Source organism: Neovison vison, chromosome 11 (genome assembly GCF_020171115.1).
Source record: "Neovison vison isolate M4711 chromosome 11, ASM_NN_V1, whole genome shotgun sequence".
Classification (NCBI taxonomy): domain Eukaryota; kingdom Metazoa; phylum Chordata; class Mammalia; order Carnivora; family Mustelidae; genus Neogale; species Neogale vison.
Genome location: NC_058101.1, coordinates 171,593,570 through 171,615,868, shown reverse-complemented (window position 1 = coordinate 171,615,868; position 22,299 = coordinate 171,593,570). Strand labels below are relative to the sequence as shown.

General features: G+C 39.3%; 1 protein-coding gene across 5 annotated transcripts in view; it reads left to right on the top strand.

The window, feature by feature from the left end:
- Positions 1 to 22,299, top strand: part of PSD3 (pleckstrin and Sec7 domain containing 3) — a 688,004-nt gene that overhangs the window by 623,193 nt on the left and 42,512 nt on the right. For all 5 annotated transcript variants that reach the window (XM_044225254.1, XM_044225255.1, XM_044225257.1 and 2 more), the window contains 2 exons: positions 1,303 to 1,447; positions 12,557 to 12,700. In XM_044225254.1, coding sequence (XP_044081189.1) covers positions 1,303 to 1,447; positions 12,557 to 12,700 — 289 coding nt within the window. The remainder of the gene's footprint in view (positions 1 to 1,302; positions 1,448 to 12,556; positions 12,701 to 22,299) is intronic.

Here is a 22,299-nt window from a genome sequence, read left to right as displayed (position 1 = left end):
AATCAACAGAGCCAGAGAAATCAGATTAGAGAAGCATATGGGGTGCAACGAGGAGCTGATTTCTAGAGTGGTCTCTCAGAGCCATCAGTAAAGGAAATGATTTTATGTGGACTGACGTTTTGTCCATCTTCTGTTTACTGATTATATACATGGTGGATCAACTATCCTGGCTCACAACTATTTCTCCTATTCAATTTATGAATTCACAAATATTTATTAAGTGCTATCCATGCTGGTCTCTGCAAATATATGACATTCAAGTTAAAAGTATGTTAATGACATCATATGATTTTCACATCCTGTCAGGTAGATTTTTAACATCTGATTAATCTCACCTGGGTTAAGTGTACAATTCAGTTATTTTTTAGCATATTTACAGAATTGTGCAACCATCACCAAAATCCAGTTTTGGAACACTTCTGTCACCCCAAAGAGATCCTCCATGACCATTTTGTAGTCACTCTGTGTTTCTACCCCAGCCCCAGACACCACTAATCCCCTTTCTGTCTCTATAGTATTGCCTTTACTGGACTTCTCATATACATGGAATCTTATAATGATATATGTTTGGCTTTCTTCACTTACCACAAAGTTTTGGGGGTTCACCATGTTGTAACATATATCTGCACTTCATGCCTTTAGTGCTGAGTAGTGTTCCACTGTATGGATGTATACCACATTTTTAAAATTCATTCACTAGTTGATAGACATTTAGACTGTTTCCCCTTTTGGACTCTTACGCTTTCAGATACAAATCTTTTTGTGCCTATATGTTTTTATTTCTCTTGGGTGTATACTTAGAAGTAGAATTGCTGGGTTATATGATAAACCTATAGTTAACTTTTCAGGAAACTCAAAGCTGCTTTCCAAGTAGGTGTTGCCTTTTTACATTCCTTTTAAATTCTATCAGTTTGTCCCTCAGTTGGATTTTAAAATTGAATTATGTGATTGGAAGAGATGAGTTAAATTTTTTATTTTTGACTCAGCTTAGTATCAAAGTAAGGGGTTAATATTTAATATCAAATTATTTTGCTTCTTTCCCCCTTTTGTATCCTTGAGGAATAATCACTTATACTATAATCACTATACTATAATGATCATGGGTTCCATGGCCTCTTATTTCCATGGTGATTGCTGTTGAAAATGTTAAATCTCAATGAAATTTTGTCAGGAATTAATTGTACCAAGAAAAATAAATAAATGATTTTATGTGCCATTTTAAATTGCTAATAAGAAATGGGATAGGCATGATGTATTTAAGTTAGAGAAATAACCTGATGTAAATTTATCTGTTTCTCATAGGAGTCCAGAGGAAATGCAAGGGTGGATAAACAAAATTAACTGTGTTGCAGCTGTATTTTCTGCACCACCATTTCCAGCAGCCATTGGATCTCAGAAAAAGTTTAGTCGTCCACTTCTGCCTGCTACTACAACAAAATTGTCTCAGGTAAGTCATTTTGATAGTGCTTTGACTTTGAGAAAAAGTACTTTATAAAATAATCTTATTAACATTTGATTGGAATAATACTACACATTTTGACAGCAAGGGTAAGCCCTTGCCTTGGAAGGTGTATTGTATAAATGAGGTAAAATGTAGTGTACTGGGTTTTACAGTTCGTATTGGAAGCTGACACAACTGAGTCATGGTGGGTAAAACACATCGTTGGAATATGTTTCAAATGTTTGCTACTCAGTCGTAGGGGATTAGTTTACTCTGGTTTTATTATTTTTTTAAATTGAAGTATAGTTGACGCACCACATTACATTAGTTTCAGATGTGCAGCATAGTGATTTAACAACTCTCTGAGTTATGCTCTGCTCACCACAAGTGTAGCTCCCATCTGTCCTCATACACACTATTACAATTCCATGGACTCTGTGATCTATGCTGTACTTTTCATCCCCGTGCCTTACTCATTCCATATCTGGAAACCTACTCCTCCTATTTTCCTTCATCCATTTTGCCCATCTTCTACCCCTCCTCCCCTCTAGGAACCATTAGTCTTCTTTCTGTGTTTATGGGTCTCTCTCTGCTTTTTGCTTATTTGTTTATTCATTTGTTTCGTTCTTTAGATTCCACATATAAGAGGAATTATATGGTATTTGTCTTTTCCTGTCTGACTTGTTTCATTTAGCATTATACCCCTCTTAGGTCCATCCATGTTGTTACAAATGGTGGGCTTAGGTTTTTTATTTTGTTTGTACTAACAGCTCAGATTTTTTAAATAACTGGCTGGGGTTAGACATCCTGGCTTGAAAACCAGCTTTTTTGAAATTTGTTTATTCATTCATTTATTTGTTCAGTCATTTTATTGATCTTTTCCTATATCCCAGGCTGTATTTGATGCTGGGTATATAAGAATATTCCCAGGGATCCACTGTCCACAATACAAAGGGGAAGAGACTTCCCTACCTTCAGGGAGGAGCTAAATGGACCATGTGGGTTTCCTAGGTAATCCAGACAACGTACAGTAGAACAGTATTCCAAATGTAGTCATCTAAGTTTCTCTTCTATTATCAGATTGATCTCTCTCAAGATCCTATTTTATGTCCCTCTCCTCCTTAAAACTCTGTTTTGAGGATACTGTAAACAGGCCAGTTTTGCCAATTTTAAACTTGTCTGCAGTGCCCCTATTGCCATTGACTAGTTAAGGATTTTGGAAGGTAGTTTGATGTCCTTGTGAATTTCTTTTTGGTGCAGTAATAGCAGTAGTTTCATTTGGTTCTAGTCAACCAGGTATTGATGTTAACTGACTCCTCTACCTACCTGATATCATGGGTTATCACATATTTTGCGCACCTGTTACACTTGAGAGACTATTTTAGGCTCTGGAGACAGAAAGATCAATGAAACCCAGATATTCTCTGAATACAAAACATGCAAGTAAGTAAAATACAGTTTGATTAGAGCACAGGAAGGTGCCATGTATAGTGGAAGAGGAAGTATGGTGTCTTATATGAAACTTAAAGGATGAGTAGCAGTTAGATGTGGTGTGGCAAGAGAAAGTGATGCAATAGAGGGTCAAAAAGGCCCAGAGGAGAAAGTACTGAGATGTGAGAACCACTAAAAGTTATCAAATGTGACTTGAGCGCAAAATATTGAGAAAAGGCAAGATACATTCCTCTGTAGAAGTATGGCCAAATGATGAAAGGTCTTTTATGTCATGTGTAGGATTTTAGATGCTTCACTGGTTCCCCAACATCTTTAGGGTAACAGTTTAAGCAGGAAAGTAATGTGACCAAATCTGTGATTCAAAAATTATTTATGTTATGGGGCGCCTGGGTGGCTCAGTGGGTTAAAGCCTCTGCCTTTGGCTCAGGTCATGATCCCAGGGTCCTGGGATCGAGCCCCACATCGGGCTCTCTGCTCAGCAGGGAGCCTGCTTCCTCCTCTCTCTGACTGCCTCTCTGCCTACTTGTAATCTCTGATTGTCAAATAAATAAATAAAATCTTTTTTAAAAATTATGTTACAATAGGAAGAAAGTATTAGAGGAATAAGCTAGTAGAAGCAGAAAGCCTAATTTTAATGGTATGGGAGGGGAGCCTGGGTGACTCAGTCACTTAAGCATCTGCCTTCAGCTCAGGTCATGATCCCAGGGTCATGGGATCTAGTCCCCCTCCCCCACCTCCCCACCCCTTGCAGCACTGGGCTACCCTGTGCAGCAGGAAGCCTGCTTCTCTCCTCTTCCTCTGCCTGCCGTTACCCCTGCTTGTTCTCTCTCTCTCTTTCCCCCAAATAAATAAATAAATCCTTAAAACAAATAAAATAAAAATAAAGGCAGGGGAAATAATGAGAGGAAAAATAAAGTTATTTGTAGAAGAGATGGATAGAAGTGGAAGTATTTGAGACATCTTGAGAGTGTGGAATGAGTGTTCCCAGTGGCTCATTGAAGTAAAAGAATAAGGACTATCATCTAGACTTCAGCACCTGGGGATTGTGCTGTCTTGCTTACTTGGCTTTTGTGACCTCACCATCTGGTTTTCATCCTGTTGCTTCTTCCTAGGGTTCTTTCCTGGGTCCTTTTCCTCTTTCTGCTTCCAAATGTTGCAATGCTCAATGCTCAGAAGGAGACCAAAATGGACATTTAAGAAACAATTTTTCTGTTGTCAAGAAAAAACAGGGAGAATGTTGTGCCAGGAAAGGGGAGAAAGAGGAGAGAGGTCAGGTAAAATTAGTACAAAAAAATATCTCCTATGAAGTGGCAGGAGCTCATCGGGTCCCTTGGTGAGAGCAGTTTGTGGAGTGATGGGAAGAGAACCACGTTAGTCTTCTTTGTGAAAGGATTGGAAAGTAGGAAGGAAGCGGAGGAAGGGAATACATACAAGTCTTGCCGTGAGTTCATAAAAAATAGACTGGTGGTAAGAAGAGAGGAGACATGGTTTAAGGAAAAATTCTTTTGGTTTTGTTAATTTATAATTATTATTAACATGAATTGGATACTCCCATGTAAGCATTAATGTTGCTATGTTGTTCACAGACTACAAAAACAAAAACAAAAACAAAAAAAAACTCCTAAGAATAGAAAGGACCAGGCCAGTTCACTTTATAAGGCAGAATGGCATTTAATTTTCAAGTCTAACCAAATGGTAAGAGAACAGGTCATCTTATTGATGACCAGAAAGTTTATTAGCAGAATTCTCCATCTACCCACCTAAACTATGACCTCTTAAAGCAATTGCCTTCCCCCACTTTAATTTCGGGTACTTGAAATAGACAGTAAGCCATATTATATAAGGTATGAGAAGAAAAAGACAGTTGAACAACTAACCAGAGGCAACAAATACCTTCAGAAGTTGGGTTTTGTTCTGCTAATTTCACGAGGGATTTTCCAGTACTTACTTTTCAATAGATTGGTCTTTCTCACAATCATTCTTATAAAAGATCCAGGAAAAAGATGAGTTGACGTTTAGAAGGAGCATTAATAAGCATAGAGCAACTTACAAGTTTTAACTTGTTCTTTCCTTACTATGGTTCTACAGTTCTATTTACTTTCTACTTTGAAAATGTACTTGTGTTCTGTATTTGTATGGGCTGTATTTTAGTAAGTCACTGGCACATGAAAATGAATGTGTTTCTCTATTTGTGTATTTTTTTTTTTTTACCATGAGACCAGGTAAGCAAGCACCTTTTCCAAGGCAAAAAAATCTCTCATTTTAAACAAATGTTTTACACTGGAACTAAAAATAGAATGCATAAAATTTTTAATATTTTTCCTCATTTTGAACATAAATCCATAGAGATACAAAAAAAAACCCCTGCTTATGTAATGTTATCAAATGATGTATTTAGGATTTTAAATAAGGCAATAACCAAAAAGAGACATGCTTCTTTATTACTTATGACAAGATGACCAAGTACTTTCAGGAATTTAATTACCTTGTTATAAAAAATAATAATAAAAGAAGATGTTTTCCTCCTCCACCAATAAATCACTAAGCCTTTGTGGGCCTCAGTTTTCCAACTGGAAAATTGATAAGACTGTTCTAGAGTGTTTTTAAGGTTCTTTCATTAGCTCTGCATTTTTTTGCCCAGGTCACCGTGTTTTTTTACTTAAAAATGAAGATGTTTTGCCTTTGAGAGTAATAGGACAATTTAGAAATAAATGTGTAAAATGAAGCATGTGATAAAGAATAGCTTAGAAAAAGGGAGAGAAGAGATAGGCTACGCGCAGCCTGTTCAGAATTTGGTGTACCCTCCACATCAAATAGAGACTTTGTGGGGATATCTTTGGAAGAGTTATCGTAGTGCACCTTCAGTGAATCCTGGAATACTTATCTAGATGCACCCATAAGTTTTCCAGTACCTTGAAGACTACTAGTCCTCGTGATTTAGTCCTGGCATTACCAACCTCAGCACAAGTGCCATTTTAGCCTAGATAGTTCTTTGTTGTGGGGGTTGTCCTTTGAATTGTAGGATGTTTAGCAATATCCCAGCACTACCCACTAGATACCAGTATCATCCCCCTAGCTGTGACAACCAAAAATGTCTGCAGACATTGCCAAATCCTGTGGGGTCAAAACCCACCCCACTGCTACCTGCTGCTATTGAGAACCACTGAATTAGCCCAGCCATCTTTCCTTTCTCCATACACCCACAGCCTAGCTATGACTCCCCTAAATGCCAGAACTACTTGGATAATTTTAGTTTATAAAATTCATGTATAACAATGTGAGTACCCTACTGGAAAAAAACTTAATAGTGTTGGGAAAAAACTAAACAGGCAATTAAAAGATTGTTTGGTGCTTTTAAAGACATACTGTTCATCATCACCCTGTCATTTGCAAGCTTTAATTTATTCTTGTCTTCTATCCAAAACATATTAGCCTTCATTATTAAAATTGATTATTATCAGTGCAGTGTGGTTCTTTCTGAACAACTCTGCTGTGTAGGAGTCATCATCTTAGTTGTTTTCATGGCAGGGTTACCAAAGCACATTTTTATTCTTTTGGGGATATTGAAAATTTAAGTTTTGTTTCTCCTTCTTGTACATTACTCTAAACTTAGGATTTCATGGTTGGCTCTCTTCAGGATCTATTCAGGACCTCCCTTTCTACTACTCATCAAAGCAGTCATTTTTAGTGTGTACAGAAATGATCTGGAGACTTTTGAAAATGCACATGTCCCAGCATCCCCATACCAGGTTAATGAGGTCCAGGTCAGGGGCCCAGGACCATGAATGTTTTAAGACAGACCAGGTATCCAGCCTGCAAGCCGTGCAGATCATACTTAAAGGGACTTCACTGTAATCCTTACAACCTCTACTGTGTCTTTTACTACTTTTTTAGAGACGTGTGAAACTGAAGTGGGCTCTTGGGCTAGCTCAGCAATAGAAATTGACAAGAAGCCAAACGGGAGTTTCAAGCAAGGCTTTAGTGGGACAGGAGAGTCAACACAAAGGAAAGCTCTGCAGGCTGACTCCCCTGAGGCAAGGTTAGGGAGAGTTTTTAAAAGAAAGTTGGGTGGAAAGGGGTACTTTGTAAGCATGTAGAGGTGGGGGTTTATTAGCACCTATGCATTTAAAATTCATGCTTCTTCATATATCACATGTCAAAATAACATGAAATCTCCACCTGGGTGGGATTTTTAGTATTATTATGAGAGAACAAGTCCATGAAAGTCCAGCACTGGGGTCCAATTTGGTGCAGATTGGTTTGGTCTGGTCTTTACCAGTCCTTGTAGTAAGTATCTTCCTTGTCAGTAAGCATCCTCCCTCTGCATCCCTGCAAGATGTGCTACTCAAGAGGCAAAGAGTTTTATAGTTTTATCCTTTTTTTTTTTTTTCTCCTTGTGGAAAAGGCAAGGAATACTGGATTTCACAGTCAGGGTTAGGAGACCCAAGTCTAATCCCTGCTCTGTCTCACTTGCACCTTATGGAGTTACCATTTCCTGATACCTAGTTCTGTTTTCTTCTTTGAATTTCTGCCCTTTCCTGTAAAGTTCTGAATCAATGGTCAATGATTATTTGAATCACTAACCAGTGATTAGTTTGATCACTAAATGCTAATTGTGGAAGGCCAGGCCTTGTGATAAACACTGATTTGAAACAAAGGAAAGCCTTCTGCTTTCTTCTCACCTCTCTTTTTATCCTGTGGTTTGACCATCAAGGCAGTTATGGCCAAGGGCCAGATGAGTGTGGCAGGGTTCTTTCATAATCTGGCCCCTGTACACTGAGGGCAAGGAGAGAAGAAAGAAGGAGACCACTTCAAATTGGTAGGTAGCAGTTTTAATAAGCAAGGGAACTTAAGAGGCCTGTCTTGGGTGGTCACAAGGTGAGTAGATCTTTGCACCCACCCTGCCAGAATCATGAATTAATTGAGTTCAGTCTTGTATACCATACAGATGGTCTCAAAAACATACTACTATTTCGAGGCTGTGTCCTTAGGGCAACTTCTAGCTTGGTAAGGGGAGGCAAATGCATATTTCATGGACGGAGTGGAAGTGAGGCGCCTCCAGTTGCTCAGGTCCAGCTTGCCTTTCAGCTAATGCATCTCAATGACCTCCTCCGACAGGCAGGCATCTGGAATTTCAGAGTAGGAGGTCATTCTTGGAACTGTGTCCCTCGCTGGCCAAAACCACACATTTCCTGCCTGACTCCATTTTATACTTTTAGTCACAAATCCTGTCACCTCTGCTTCTTAAATATCTTTCATATCCTACCCACATTCCTTAATTCAGACTTTTGTCATCTTTCACCTATATCACTGGTCTCCTAACTTTTTTGATCATTCACCTTATTAATAGTAAATATTTGAGCAGATATCCTCCAACATATGTATATATTTTTATAAAATATACTACATGTCCTGTTATCAACAAGATGGAAAAATGTTAGTGTTAATCATTAGGAATGTTAATCATTAGGAAAATATAAATCAAAATCAGGAGATACCACTTTATACTCATTACAGTAGCTATAATTAAAAAAAAAAACTTCAAGGAAAAGAATGTGTTGGTGAGGATGTGGAGAAATTACAACTTCAGTATGTTGCTGGTGGGAACATAGAATAATGTAGATACTTTGGAAAATAATTTGGTGGTTCATCAAATGATTAAACATAGAATTAACATGTGACACAGCAATTCCACTCCTACTTAGATAGCAGGAGAATGAAAACATAAACCCACACAAAAACTTTTACACAAATCTTCATTGCAGCCAAGGGTGGAAATGGCCATCAGCTGGTGAAGAGATGAATGAAATATGATATATACATACAATGGAATATTATTCAGTTGTAAAAAAAAAAAAACACAACGAAGTACTGATACATCCTGCAAAGTGGATGAACCTTGAAAATATTCCACTAAGTGAAAGAAGGCAGTCACAAAAAGAAACATTGTGTGATACCATTCCAAAAGGAATGGGAAGCTAAAATGTCATAAAATTGTAGTGATGGTTGCACAACCCTTTGACTATACTAAAACTTAACTAAATTACACACTTTTTAAATGGGTAAATTATGTGGTATGTGAATTATATCCCAAGGCTGATTTTTTCCTAGTGGATCACCTTACCTGGGTTGCAAACAGCCCACTTTGAAAAACTCTGACAGATATTTGCATAACCACTTGAGATCTCTTTTCCTCCAGTCTTGCTTTTCTCTAATCCATCCTTCACAGTTGTGGCTAAAATATGTCTCAAGTACTATTTAAACCTAATGGGCTCGCTTTTGCCAACAAGATGCAGTCCACACTCCTTGGCATTGCCTTAAATGGTTCACTACACTTCTCCAGAATAGATAGATTTTATATTCATTTCTTAGACATCTGTATTTAACATATATTGAGTACTCAATAAACAATGAAATCATGTTGAAGTTAATGCAGAAGCTCACTAAACTGTTTATAAAAATCTTTAAATCTCTTAAACATAAAATCTTTCCTTCAAACCGAGTTAAAGCAGTGCTCTTTATTCTAAATTCCATCTAGCTTGGGTTCATAAGGCTGTAATATTTAGCAATTTGTCTTATAAGTTTCCTAGAAGATTTTTAGAGATGTCATTACCTTCTAAATCACCTACCTATTTTAAAACAGCACAAAGGAAACAGTCTGAGCCCTCTTTACCTCTCCTCCCCACTGGAATAACACTGGTTTTCAGTGAATATCAAATTTTGGCAAAGGTACAGAACAATGTAAATTGTTAAGCCTACTGTAGAAATGTAAACTGGTGGAAACACTTTAAAAAGCATGTTAGTGTCCTCTTAAAGATAGACATATTCTAAAACCCCAAAATTCTCCATCTTAGTGATTACACTGTAGGACAATTCTTGCTCATATTCACTAAGCAGCATGTTCAATGTAGCATCATTTATAATAGCCTAAAGACACCTGAAAACAGCCTAAACATCCTTCAGTGAAATTATAGTTTGTCATACAGCATCCTATAGTTAAAAGGAAGAAACCAGAACATATATGTGAGTAAATCTCAAAAACATGCTGAATGAGAAAACAAGTCACCAAAGGAAATCTATGAGGTATAAAAACCTATAGAACATAATTTTCTATTTTTATGGATCTTTGTATTTATAAAGGAGTAGCATAGAACAAGAATTAGATAGGGTGCCTGTATTGCTCATTCGATTGAGGGGCAGATTCTTTTTTTTTTTTAATTTTATTTATTTATCAGAGAGAGAGAGAGGGAGAGAGAGCGAGCACAGGCAGACAGAATGGCAGGCAGAGGCAGAGGGAGAAGCAGGCTCCCTGCTGAGCAAGGAGCCCGATGTGGGACTCGATCCCAGGACGCTGGGATCATGACCTGAGCTGAAGGCAGCTACTTAACCAACTGAGCCACCCAGGCGTCCCGAGGAGCAGATTCTTGATTTGAGCTTAGGTCATGAACTTAGGGTTGTGAGATCAAACACAAGTCAGGCTCTGTGCTTAGCGGGGAGTCTGCTTGCAATTCTGTCCTTTGCCCCTCCCCTGTTCTTTCTTTGTCTCTAAAATAAATAAGGGAGCACCAGGATGGTTCAGTCTATTAAGCATCTTCCTTTGGCTCAGGTCATAATTCCAGGGTCCTGGGATCGAGCCCCATGTCAGGCTCTCTGCTCAGTGGAAAAACCCGTTTCTCCTCTCTCTGTCCCTCTCCTCCCCTGCCCCTGCCCAGTCCCTGCTTGTGCTCTCAATCCCAAAACTCCAGCATCATGACCTGAATGAATTCATAATGTAAATTCATTCACATTATGAATTTGACCTGAGCTCAAATTCATAATGTGGTATGTTTATATAGAAAGATAGTTACATATACCCTCACATCATAAATTAAAATTATTAGGATTTTTCACCTCTAAATTGTTCTTCTATATTTGAATTACAGGCTTAAATTGACAGATTTATTACACAGTTGCTTTATGGTTTAAATTCTTCCTCTGGCAACTATGTATGCTGATCTTGGATTTAAATAGTAATTTTAATTTATAAAAATACCATATGGAAAAAATTCAACTGGGAATTATGGTGATGATGTATTGTACATGTTAATTTTTTACCTTTAACTCTGCTTGTGATTATCTAGGGTGCCATGAGTTTGAGAAACAGAAGGGGAAAACTCATCTTGTTTGATTTTTTGTTTGTTGTTTTTTAATGCCATGCCTTTTATGAGGAGTACAAATTGATACGTCCTCAAATACGAACTTAATAAAGGACGGAAATCCCTTCTGTCTACTATTTTTAATAAATAAATAATGTTGCTATTATACAAAATATATTTATCACCTACTTTAATCAGTTCCTCTTCATTCACTTTCATCCGTTTATATCTTATTGTACATGTAAAGTTTATATTTAGCATGAATTTGGATAATATATATGTGAAAGTGGAATAGTAAAAGAGCAGTCATACAATTATAGGAATGCAAGAAAATTCCAGTCTCTTTGTTTCATTTTTAAAATGTTCCCAGGGAGGTTGATAGTATCATAAGGCAATATAAATGGTGCCCCTCGAATGGAAGTTCTTTGACATAGCATCAAACGTTGCATTGGTGCATGGTGCCTATAGTAACACCTTTTAGGCAAGAATTGCTCTATAGGTCATTCAATTGAATCACTAGTTTGGGTCAATAAGATTTTGAAGGAAGTCAGAACCTCTACTACTTTGGAGGGAAAAATCATAGGTTGCTGCATTTTTTAGAATATCATCTGAGGGGCGCCTGGGTGGCTCAGTGGGTTAAGCCGCTGCCTTCGGCTCAGGTCACGATCTCAGGGTCCTGGGATCGAGTCCCGCATTGGGCTCTCTGCTCAGCAGGGAGCCTGCTTCCCTCTCTCTCTCTGCCTGCCTCTCCATCTACTTGTGATTTCTCTCTGTCAAATAAATACATAAAATCTTTAAAAAAAAAAAAAAAGAATATCATCTGAAAGGGATGCCTGGGTGGCTCCTTTGGTTAAGCATCTGCCTTTGGCTCAGGTCACGATCCCAGCAGGGTCCTGGGATCAAATCCCATGTCCAGCTCCTTGCTCCACAGGAAGCCTGCTTCTCCCTCTGCCTCTGCCACTCCCCCTCCTTGTGCTTGCTCATGCGTGCACTCTCTCTCTGACAAATAAATAGTAAATCTGTTTTTAAAAAATATATCATCTGATGGCTTACAGAGAATTATTTCTTGGTGGCATTGCTTTCTTAAAAAGGGGGAGGGAACTAAGCAGAGAGGCTCTAAATTCACTGTGACAGATGGGGAAATAACAGCATTGCTGAGTGGACAGGAAATGGAAAAGCCAAATTATGCAGGATTCTGAGGATGGGTACTTAACTGGTGCCTTGCCTTTTGAAGTATTTCTTAGGAAGTCTGTTCTCAACTTCATGACAGCTACACTTGAAAGTATTTGGTTTGAAAGTATTTGACTCTGAAAGTATTTGGTTTTGTAACAAGGGGCCCGGTTGTCATTTTGCAAAGGTACATGTGAATACTAGTCTGAGAAGGTTGGTAAGATGTGGCAGTGGAGGTACATTGGACTGTTTTGATGAATTGAAGTCATTCATCATAAGGGATTTTAAAAAGTACCTGTGATTTTTTTTCTTACTGATTTGCTTTCCGGATGCTAAATAGCTTAATAATTTCCTGCAGGAGGAACAGCTGAAATCTCATGAAAGCAAACTGAAGCAGATTACCACTGAGCTGGCTGAGCACCGCTCATATCCCCCAGACAAGAAAGTTAAAGCCAAGGAGATAGATGAATACAGACTGAAAGATCACTATCTGGAATTTGAGGTATGTCGAACCTAAATGTAATAAATGCCTATATCTAAGTTATTTTATGATTTTTCCATGAGGCAGGGGTTTTTTTCAGCTGCCGTGCTATAGGAAGCATACCTCAACCCTGACTCTTAAGTTGGGAGCTGCAGGCATGGTCTAGATCATGGCGGCCCTCCTTGTGTTCAGGATCCTATAGAAGTATCCAACAAACATAAAAAAAAAATAACTGTCAGTTTATGTGCTTAAAAGCAAATAGCCTACCTGGTTAGGCTAATTTGTGCCCTGCTGTGAGAAAAAACAACAGTAGATGGACACACCAGAATGGGTGGCTGCTTTCCCTGTGTCTGTATCTCTTCCAGCAGAGTTTGAGTCAAAAAACAAAACAAAACAATAGTGAAGGAAATGAGCTACAGGGTGACATGAAACATTAGCTTCTTCATGCCTATTCTTGCTGTTCAGCAACACTGATGCATTTTTCCTCTCTCCACCTGTATCCTTCAGAAGGAGATTAATAAATAGATCAATTATGGCACATCAAGTGTGGTTATTAAAAAGAATGGGGAGGATCTATAATCTCTGGAAAGGTGAGAAATGTAAAAGCAAGTTGAAAGCAGTATATATAGCAAATGTTAGCTTTCCCTACATTTTTTCCCCAGTTAGACAGTGTTGTTGTAGGAAAGAACTTTAGGGTTCAAAGCCAACGACCAAGAAAGAATTCTTGAGACATCTTTGTTGCAAAACAGTGGTTTTATTAAAGCACAGGGATAGGAACCATGGGCAGAAAAAGCTGCACTGGGGTCATGAGGAGTGGTCCATCATATACTTTCAAGTTGTGAGGGTTTTAGGATACTTTAAGTCTCTAAGGAGTGTTGGAGGCAAAGTCTCCAGGACCTTGAGAGGCTACCTATTGTTGGGAAAAGGTCACTTATTACCATCTAGTAAAACCTGAGTCATGAGACCCTTTAGATGTATATCGGTGGGCCATATGCTTGGGGGATGGTTGCCAACATGTATCTTGATGGGTAGAGATGAAGTTTCAAAAGGAATTTTTACATGTTAAAGTAGATTTACAAGATCCTGGGGGTTGGGCTAAGATTATCTGTTGCCCTTAGCAAAATATTAACATTGAGGCAGTTAGAGAAATGTCACTCTGTCTTTTTCAAGGACCTGTCAATTGACTGTAGGTAGTAAGGAAATTTAATAAAAATTTAATAAATTTTCTACTGCCTTTGTTTCCCACATCAAGTGGCATTCCTCTCTTCAGCAGCTGCCTTGATTTTCCCCTACAACTACCCCCTACAATTTGTCTCATTAATAAAGTCCTAATCCTTAATTTAAGAGGATTTGAGTTCTTTCTATGTACTACCACACTGGTCTTTCCACAACAGCCTCCATGTATCTTAGTCACATTTCTACCCACTATCTCTATTTTCAAGCTAAGGTTGTTTTTCTCTCCAGCAAAGCATTAAAATTAAGACAGTTGGGAGTTTCTTGGAGGAATGTCATTCTCTGTTTGTCTCAAGTCTTGTCATTGGGCTGTAGGTTACAAGGAAGTTTAATTTTATCTACATTTCTTTTGCCCTTTTTCTCCACATCAGCCTCACCAACAAAAGACTTAAAAAAACATTTTTTAAAAACAAACGAAAAACCTAAGCAGCTCGTCTCTCTTTCCCCAGGCTTGTTCATTCTTGAGAAATGGGAGTATCTCAAAAAGCAATCATAATTCTTCACACTTCTAGAGTGGCTTTCAGCTATAGACCCTTTTATTTTCACACATGCTAATTAAATTTCCCAACACCTCAGTCCCCTGTTCCCAGCACTCAACAACTTACTTTGAGCCCTTGACTTGGAAGTCTAAGAGCCTGTTCCAGGAGGTAGGGGTGACTCCAAGACCATGGAAAGGTTGTCACTGCTAAAAGCACTCCTTAATTTTTAACATACTGTGGTACCTCTTTTCCAAAAATGTAACCTAACAAGAGCAGCATTTTCTTTTAATGACATAGAACCTAAACCAAGCTTTGTGGGGATAAGTCTTGCTTCATCACATTATCACCTCAAAGAACCTAAAGATTGTATCCCACAGCCCCTGGTTCATTAAAATCATACTCCTGTGTCAGGCATATTGGATAGTCTCTCAGGCTTCATTAACCTTTGTCTATCAGGAATGTAGAAGGGTAGATGCTATCTAAAGAGGTTTCCTTTTTTCAAAAATGAATTATTATTTTTCATTAACTTAAAATTGAAGTAGTATAACTTGTGAAGTCCACTTTGCTATTCTTTCAGCCACCAGAATTTGTCTTGAGTGTACTTACAGAGAGCTTTTGTACAGCATGAAGTCCTCTGCTTTATCAGCAGCATTCCCTGAGCAGACTGCTTCATTCCCTCATTCAATCTAAACTCATTCCCTGAATAGGGAGTATGAGAGTGATTGATGATTATTTTTAAGATTTTATTTATTTAATTGACAGACTGAGATCACAAGTAGACAGAGAGGCAGGCAGAGAGAAAGGAGGAAGCAGGCTCCCTGCTGAGCAGAGAGCCCGATGTGGAACTTGATCCCAGGACCCTGGGAACATGACCTGAGCCCAGGGCAGAGGCTTTAACCCACTGAGCCACCCAGTTGCCCCTGATCATATTTTTATATTTTGTTTACTGCTCTGTCCTCACTTTCTGAAACATGCAACTGAGTGCTCAGTACATATTTGTTGAATGAATAAATGAAATTTTATTATTGTGTATAAAAGATAAACATCAAAGAAAGTAGTTCGCTAAGACAGCTTAGTAGGTCCCCTGATATCAGATCTGATAGGCAGGTGAGAACAGACAGCACCTTCTGTAATTCAGTGTGAACCTCAAATGAGCAGTGACAGGAAGGGGAGTTTTAATCCCATCTGCATCCTCTTACCAAGAATCACAGTCAGAAATGAGCTTTCACCTATTTCTGCAAAAAGAGCCTCTCTTCAGTTTCAGAACACAGAAAATTCTTAAAATTTTTCACATCTTGATAAAGAAAAATACTTTTATTTTGTTAGAATATTAAGCTTTTAGTAATTACACTGGGAGTTGTTCCTAAGTTTATACATTTCAGTTGTTTATATACCAAATTGCTTTCAATACAACAGTTCTTCGTGGTAGGCCAAATTCACAGCTCTTTCTGTGACTGAGAAATATTCTCTTATCAACAATAGCCAAATTATGGAAAGAGCCCAAATGTCCTTTGACTAATGAATGGATAAAGAAGATATGGTATATGTATACACACACACACACACACACACACACACACACACACAGCGGAATATTACTCAGCCATCAAAAAGAATGAAGTCTTGCCCTTTGCAACACTGTGGATGGAGCTAGAGTGTATTATGCTAAGTGAAATTAGTCAGAGAAAGACAAGTACCATATGATTTCACTCATATGTGGAATTAAACAAAACAGATGAACATGGGGTGAGGGGAGAGAAGAAAACCAGAAAATAGGCTCTTAACTATGGAAAACAAACTGAGATTTGCTGGAGGGGAGAGGGCAGGGGAATTCGCTAAGTGGCTGATGGGTATTAAGGAGGCCTCTTGTGATGAGCACCAGGCATTATATGTAAATGGTGAATCACTAAGTTCTACTCACGAAACTAATATTATACTATATGTTAACTAACTAGAATTTAAGTGAAAACTTCAAAGAAAAAAGAAAAAAAACACTACTTACTATTGCCTCCTAATTTTTCTAGAAGTGTTTGTCCCTGACTGCTACCAATAAGTGTCAAAAAGAAAGGAAGAGAAAAAAGAAAGAAAGAAAGAAAAGAAAGAAAGAAAGAAAAACTCTCCAAACTCTTACTGACAATAAGTTACTAGAAATTGTACTAAGTAAAGTAGGTTCAGGGTTTGTTTCATTATTTTTGTTTTTTTGTTTTAAAGTCTATAAAAAGTCAGGGCATCTGGGTGTCTCAGAGGGTTAACCCTCTACCTTCGGCTCAGGTCATGATCCCAGGGTCCTGGGATCAAGCCCCACATTGGGCTCTTTCCTCAGCAGGGAGCCTGCTTCCTTTCCTCTCTCTCTGCCTGCCTCTCTGCCTACTTGTGATCTCTCTGTCTCTCTATCAAATAAATAAATAAAAATCCTTAAAGTCTATAAAAAGTCTACGGTGAGCAAGGAAAGTGGAAGTTCTATTTATTCTACTAGCCTTAGCCTCTAAGAAAAATAGATTCTCATTTATGTAAAGCAATAAATGTCACTCAGAATGGGCTATAATTGAATAAATCCATACCTGTCTCTCTGTTGACATTAGGGAGCGAAGGGCAGATATTTTGTTTTTTATTGGATTGGTGTCCCCAAATTGTGGCTGTTAATTCTTAGAAAGAGTTCACTTGGAACCTAAACATACTTTCAATAAGGCTATTAGACATTCTAGCTTAATTAACTGTCTAGCTTAACTCTGTTAAGAAACTCAGCATCATTTTCCAATTTTAAAAAATAAATATCAGAAATAGCCTCACTTCTTTATAAATTATTTCTACTTTATTCAGTTCCCACTTCACTTAAAAATGTCTAAATTGATCTGCATGGTTCCAGTGCATTTGGAAATTTTTCAAGATATGAGTGAGATGGATGACTTGTATCGAATATAAAAACTTACAGAACCTCAGCCAGTGAAAGCATAGTAGGCTGAGCTGTGCCAAGAAACTCCTGGGATGTTTAAGAAACAACCCTCTTAAAGAGATTCCTTTGATAGCATGGTAGCCTTATAAATTTGGATTTGTTTCTTCAGCTTTAAAGACAATAGCAAGTAGAACTGAGTGAAGATACTATTTACACCAAGATGTTTTTCATGTAAATTAGAGTGTTTTCAGAGGAGAAGTTAAGATGGCAGAGGAGTAGGGGATCTTATTTTCGTCTGGTCCCTGGAATTAAGCTAGACAGTTATCTGATCTTTCTGAGCACCTGTGAAATCAACCAAAGATCTGAGAAAAGACTTGCTGCAATTCTGTAAATAAAAATGCTACCACTCTTTGCAAGGTAGGAGGTGCGCACATGTGAACCCAAGATGACAGATATATCAGAAGGTAAACAACAGGGGGAGGGAGCCTCCATAAACTGGATACCGGAAAGTGTTATAAGCAGCAGATAATAAAATCAGAACTTTGAGAAGTCTGCCTGAAAGGTGCTAGGGGCCAAAGGGGGGAGGAATCCCAGATGGGACAGCATGGACTCAGAATCCCCAGAGTCACAAAAAGAAGGTGGGGGGGCAGTGCCTGAGTGTGGCAGACTACCCAAGCATCGGAATAGGGAAACTGGCTGCAAACAGCAAGTCACAGGTGCCAGCTTTCTGCACACTGTTGCCATAAACCACAAACAACTATACTGATCTGGTGATCGCTCTCCAAGCAGGAGCCCAGCAAGGGGTGGGACTGTGGGGATAGCCCCCTCTATCCCCTGGGAGGAGTGGCATGAGGGCAGGTCATAGGAATCCATAAAGTTTGGAGACCTGAAAGAGTCCTGTGCCTGAGATTAAAACAATTGGTCATAGGCTAGGATGGAAACCAGGGACACAAGAGTGATTGACTGCATTTCTGAAGAGTAGGGGGTGCAGACTTTCAGCTCTAGGGCTAAAGATCCAGGGCACTGCCATTTTCGCCTCCCACATCAGTGCAGAAACCCCTCAGGCAACAAATCAACCACATAGAGCAATCCAGAGCCTCACACTGAGTGCAGCCCACTGTCAATGGTGGTCCAATTCTGCCTGGGGAAAGACACCTGAGAATCAGCCCAACAGGCCTGTCCCTGGAAGACCAGCAGGAACATCCTGTTATTACCAAGTTTACTGATCATGGAGGACTGCAAAACTTCAGCTTTTGGAGAAGCAGTATTTAGAATTTGTGTTTTTTTCCTCTTATTCTTTAGTCTTTCAGTTTTATATATTTTTTTTCCTTTTCAGCTATTTTCTTATTATATCAATTCTTTTTTAAGTCTTTTAATTTTCATTTTTACATTTACATTTTATATGTACATTTTTCATTTATGGCTTCCTTTCAAATTGTATTCAGTTTTATTTTTGTGTGTCTATGTTTTTCTTTCTTTCCTATTTTGAGATCTGGTTTCTTCTAGCAACAGACCAAAATATATCCAGGATCTAGTTTATTGGTCTGTTCAGCTTCTTTCATTTTATTCTCTTCTTTTGTTTGCTTGTTTCTATTCCCTTCTGATTTGTTTAGTGTATTTTTTTCTGCTGTCATTGTTGCAGTTTTCCTATTTTCTTTCTCTTTCATCTGGTAATTTCTGGACATAATGTTGTCATTATGTCCAGAAATTCCATCTCATTCTGGGGTGAGATGGAAAACTCACCCCAGAAGAGAGAACTCATTGCCAGGGATTTAATCGATAGGGACATAAGTAAGATGTTGGAACAAGAATTCAAAACAATGATTATAAAGGTAGCAGCTGGGCTTGGAAAAAACTATAGAAGACAATAAGTGATTACTTACTAGAGAAATAAAAGAACTAAAATCTAATCAGGTTGAACTAAAAAATTCTCTTACTGAAACACAATAAAAAAATGGAGGCTCTAACTGCTAGGATAAACAAGGAAGAAGAGAGAGTCTTGGAGAAGACAAAGTGATGGAGATTAAGGAAGTTGAGAAACAGATACGAATGGCAAAACAGTATTAGAATAATTGGGGCCCAGAGGAAGAGTAGTGAGAGGAGCAGAAGATTTATTTGAAGAAATTTTAACTGAGAACTTTCCTGATCTGGGGAAGGAAACAGGCATTCAATTCCAGGAAGCACAGAAAATGCCCCTCAAAGTAAATAAAAGTGCATCAAACCTTAACATAATGAAGTTTGCAAATTTCAGAGATAAAGAGAAAATCCTAAAAGCAGCTTAACTGACTTAACTGTCAGTCCTTAACTGACAAGAATAAAAACATAAGGCTGGCAACAGAGCTGTCCATAAAGACCTGGCAGGCCAGAAAGGGCTGACATGATATAGTCAAGGTGCGAAATGAGGATAATATGCAGCCAAGAATACTGCATTCAACAAGGGCGTCACTCAAACTAGGAGGAGAGATAAAGAGCTTTCAGGACAAACAGAAATTAAAAGAATTTGTGATCACTGAACTAGCCCTGAAAGAAATATTAAAGGGGATCCTTTGAATGAAGAGAGAGCCCAGGGAGACAAGATGGTGGGAAAGTAGGAGGAGGCACCGTTTCAACCTATACACTAAAGTGAGCTGATTACCTACCAAAGAACTCGGATCACCCATGATCAGCCTGAGATTAGAATTATACACGTCTGGATCTCTACAGGGGCAGAAGACGCCAGTGAGCAGATAAAGCGGAATGGGAACGTCGGACTGATATCAGAAGATAAACAAAAGGGGGAAGGAGCCACCAGAAGTGACCCATTGGAAATTAATACCCTGATACAAGAGTGTCCTGCAACTAGGGACCAGCACTAACTTGGAGTCTGGTTGAAAGCACTCAAAAAGAGCAAAGGATCGTGGGGGGGATATTGTGGAAATCAGGGCAGTTAGTGACAGGGGCTTAAGTCCCCGGTCCCAGGACAGCCACCCCTGGTGCTGAGCCAGAGAGAGTGTGGTGAAGAAACTAGGTCTTGGTCCCTGAGCCGGGAGCGCGTCTGAGAGCCATGGGGTTCAGCTCCCATAGGGGCTGGGAGCCTTGCCAGCCAGCAGAAGCACAGCCTTTTTGCAGTCCCCCTGCGAGTGCCGTGGGGTGCTATCAAAGCTTGAGTCACGCCCCACACCCTCCCCTGAGAGAGGTACGCGCAGGCGCCAGCCTGGCGCTCTCAACCCAGAAAGTCTAGGTGCTCCCAGTCCGGGCCAGTGGGAGAATCTCAGTGTACGATCACTACTTGGAACCTCTCTGGTGGTCTGGAGCTGCCCAGACAACCGCTGCTGTTGTGGTTTTGGTTACAAGCAGGAGTTCCTGCGTCCCCAGGGACCATGATTCGGAACCTGCACTGCCAGCGGCCAAGGGGAAACTTACGTGCTCTGGAGTACCCAGAGGGGAGCAGACTGAGGCTTCTCTCTGAGAGGGAGGTCTGGGTGCAGTTTGCTTTCCTCTAAACCTCCAAAAACCATCAAAAGCTGTCAAGGCAAGAGAAAACAAATGAACAAACAAACATAAAAACCTCCAGAGAACAAAAGCCTGAAAAACCGGTTTCCTCAGAGCCCACTTCCTTGAGGAGGGCAGGAGGACTTAACTCAGGGAACACTACCTGAAAACCCACGTGGCAGGCCCCTCCCCCAGAGGCCAAGCGGGGGTGGGGGGGTGGGGGAGGGGGGGAGACAAAAGAACAACCACCATACTTCATAGATACAACTTTTAGCCCAGGGATGAATCCCACCTGATCATGGTGGATAATCTTTTTAATGTGTTGTTGGATCCTGTTGGCTAGGATCTTGTTGAGAATCATAGATACAACTTTTATTTTTAATTCGTTTCCACTATTCTGGTTCATTTTTTTTAATTTATTTTTTATTTTCAGCATAACAGTATTCATTATTTATGTACCACACCCAGTGCTCCATGCAATCCGTGCCCTCTATAATGCCCACTACCTGATACCCTGACCTCCCACCCACTGGCCCTTCAAAACCCTCAGATTGTTTTTCAGAGTCCATAGTCTCTCATGGTTCACCTCCACTTCCAATTTCCCCCCACTCCCTTCTCCTCTCTATCTCCCCATGTCCTCCATGCTATTTGTTATGCTCCACAAATAAGTGAAACCGTATGATAATTGACTCTCTCTGCTTGACTTATTTCACTCAGCATAATCTCTTCCAGTCCCATCCATATTGCTACAAAAGTTGGGTATTTGTCCTTTCTGATGGAGGCACAGTACTCCATAGTGTATATGGACCACATTTTTCTTTTCCATTCGTCCGTTGAAGGGCATCTTGGTTCTTTCCACAGTTTGGCGACCGTGGCCATTGCTGCTATAAACATTGGGGTACAGATGGCCCTTCTTTTCACGACATCTGTATCTTTGGGGCAAATACCCAGTAGTGCAATTGCAGGGTCATAGGGAAGTTCTATTTTTAATTTCTTGAGGAATCTCCACACTGTTCTCCAAAGAGGCTGCACCAACTTGCATTCCCACCAACAGTGTAAGAGGGTTCCCCTTTCCCCACATCCCCTTCAGTACATGTTGTTTCCTGTCTTGCTAATTTTGGCCATTCTAACTGGTGTAAGGTGATATCTCAATGTGGTTTTAATTTGAATCTCCCTGATGGCTAGTGATGATGAACATTTTTTCATGTGTCTGATAGCCATTTATATGTCTTCATTGAAGAAGTATCTATCCATATCTTCTGCCCATTTTTTGATATGATTGTCTGTTTCGTGTGTGTTGAGTTTGAGGAGTTCATTATAGATCCTGGATATCAACCTTTTGCCTGTACTGTCATTTGCAAATATCTTCTCCCATTCCGTGGGTTGCCTCTCTGTTTTGTTGACTGTTTCCTTTGCTGTGCAGAAGCTTTTGATTTTGATGAAGTCCCAAAAGTTCATCTTCGCTTTTGTTTCCTTTGCCTTTGGAGACATATCTTGCAAGAAGTTGCTGTGTCTGATATCAAAGAGATTACTGCCTATGTTCT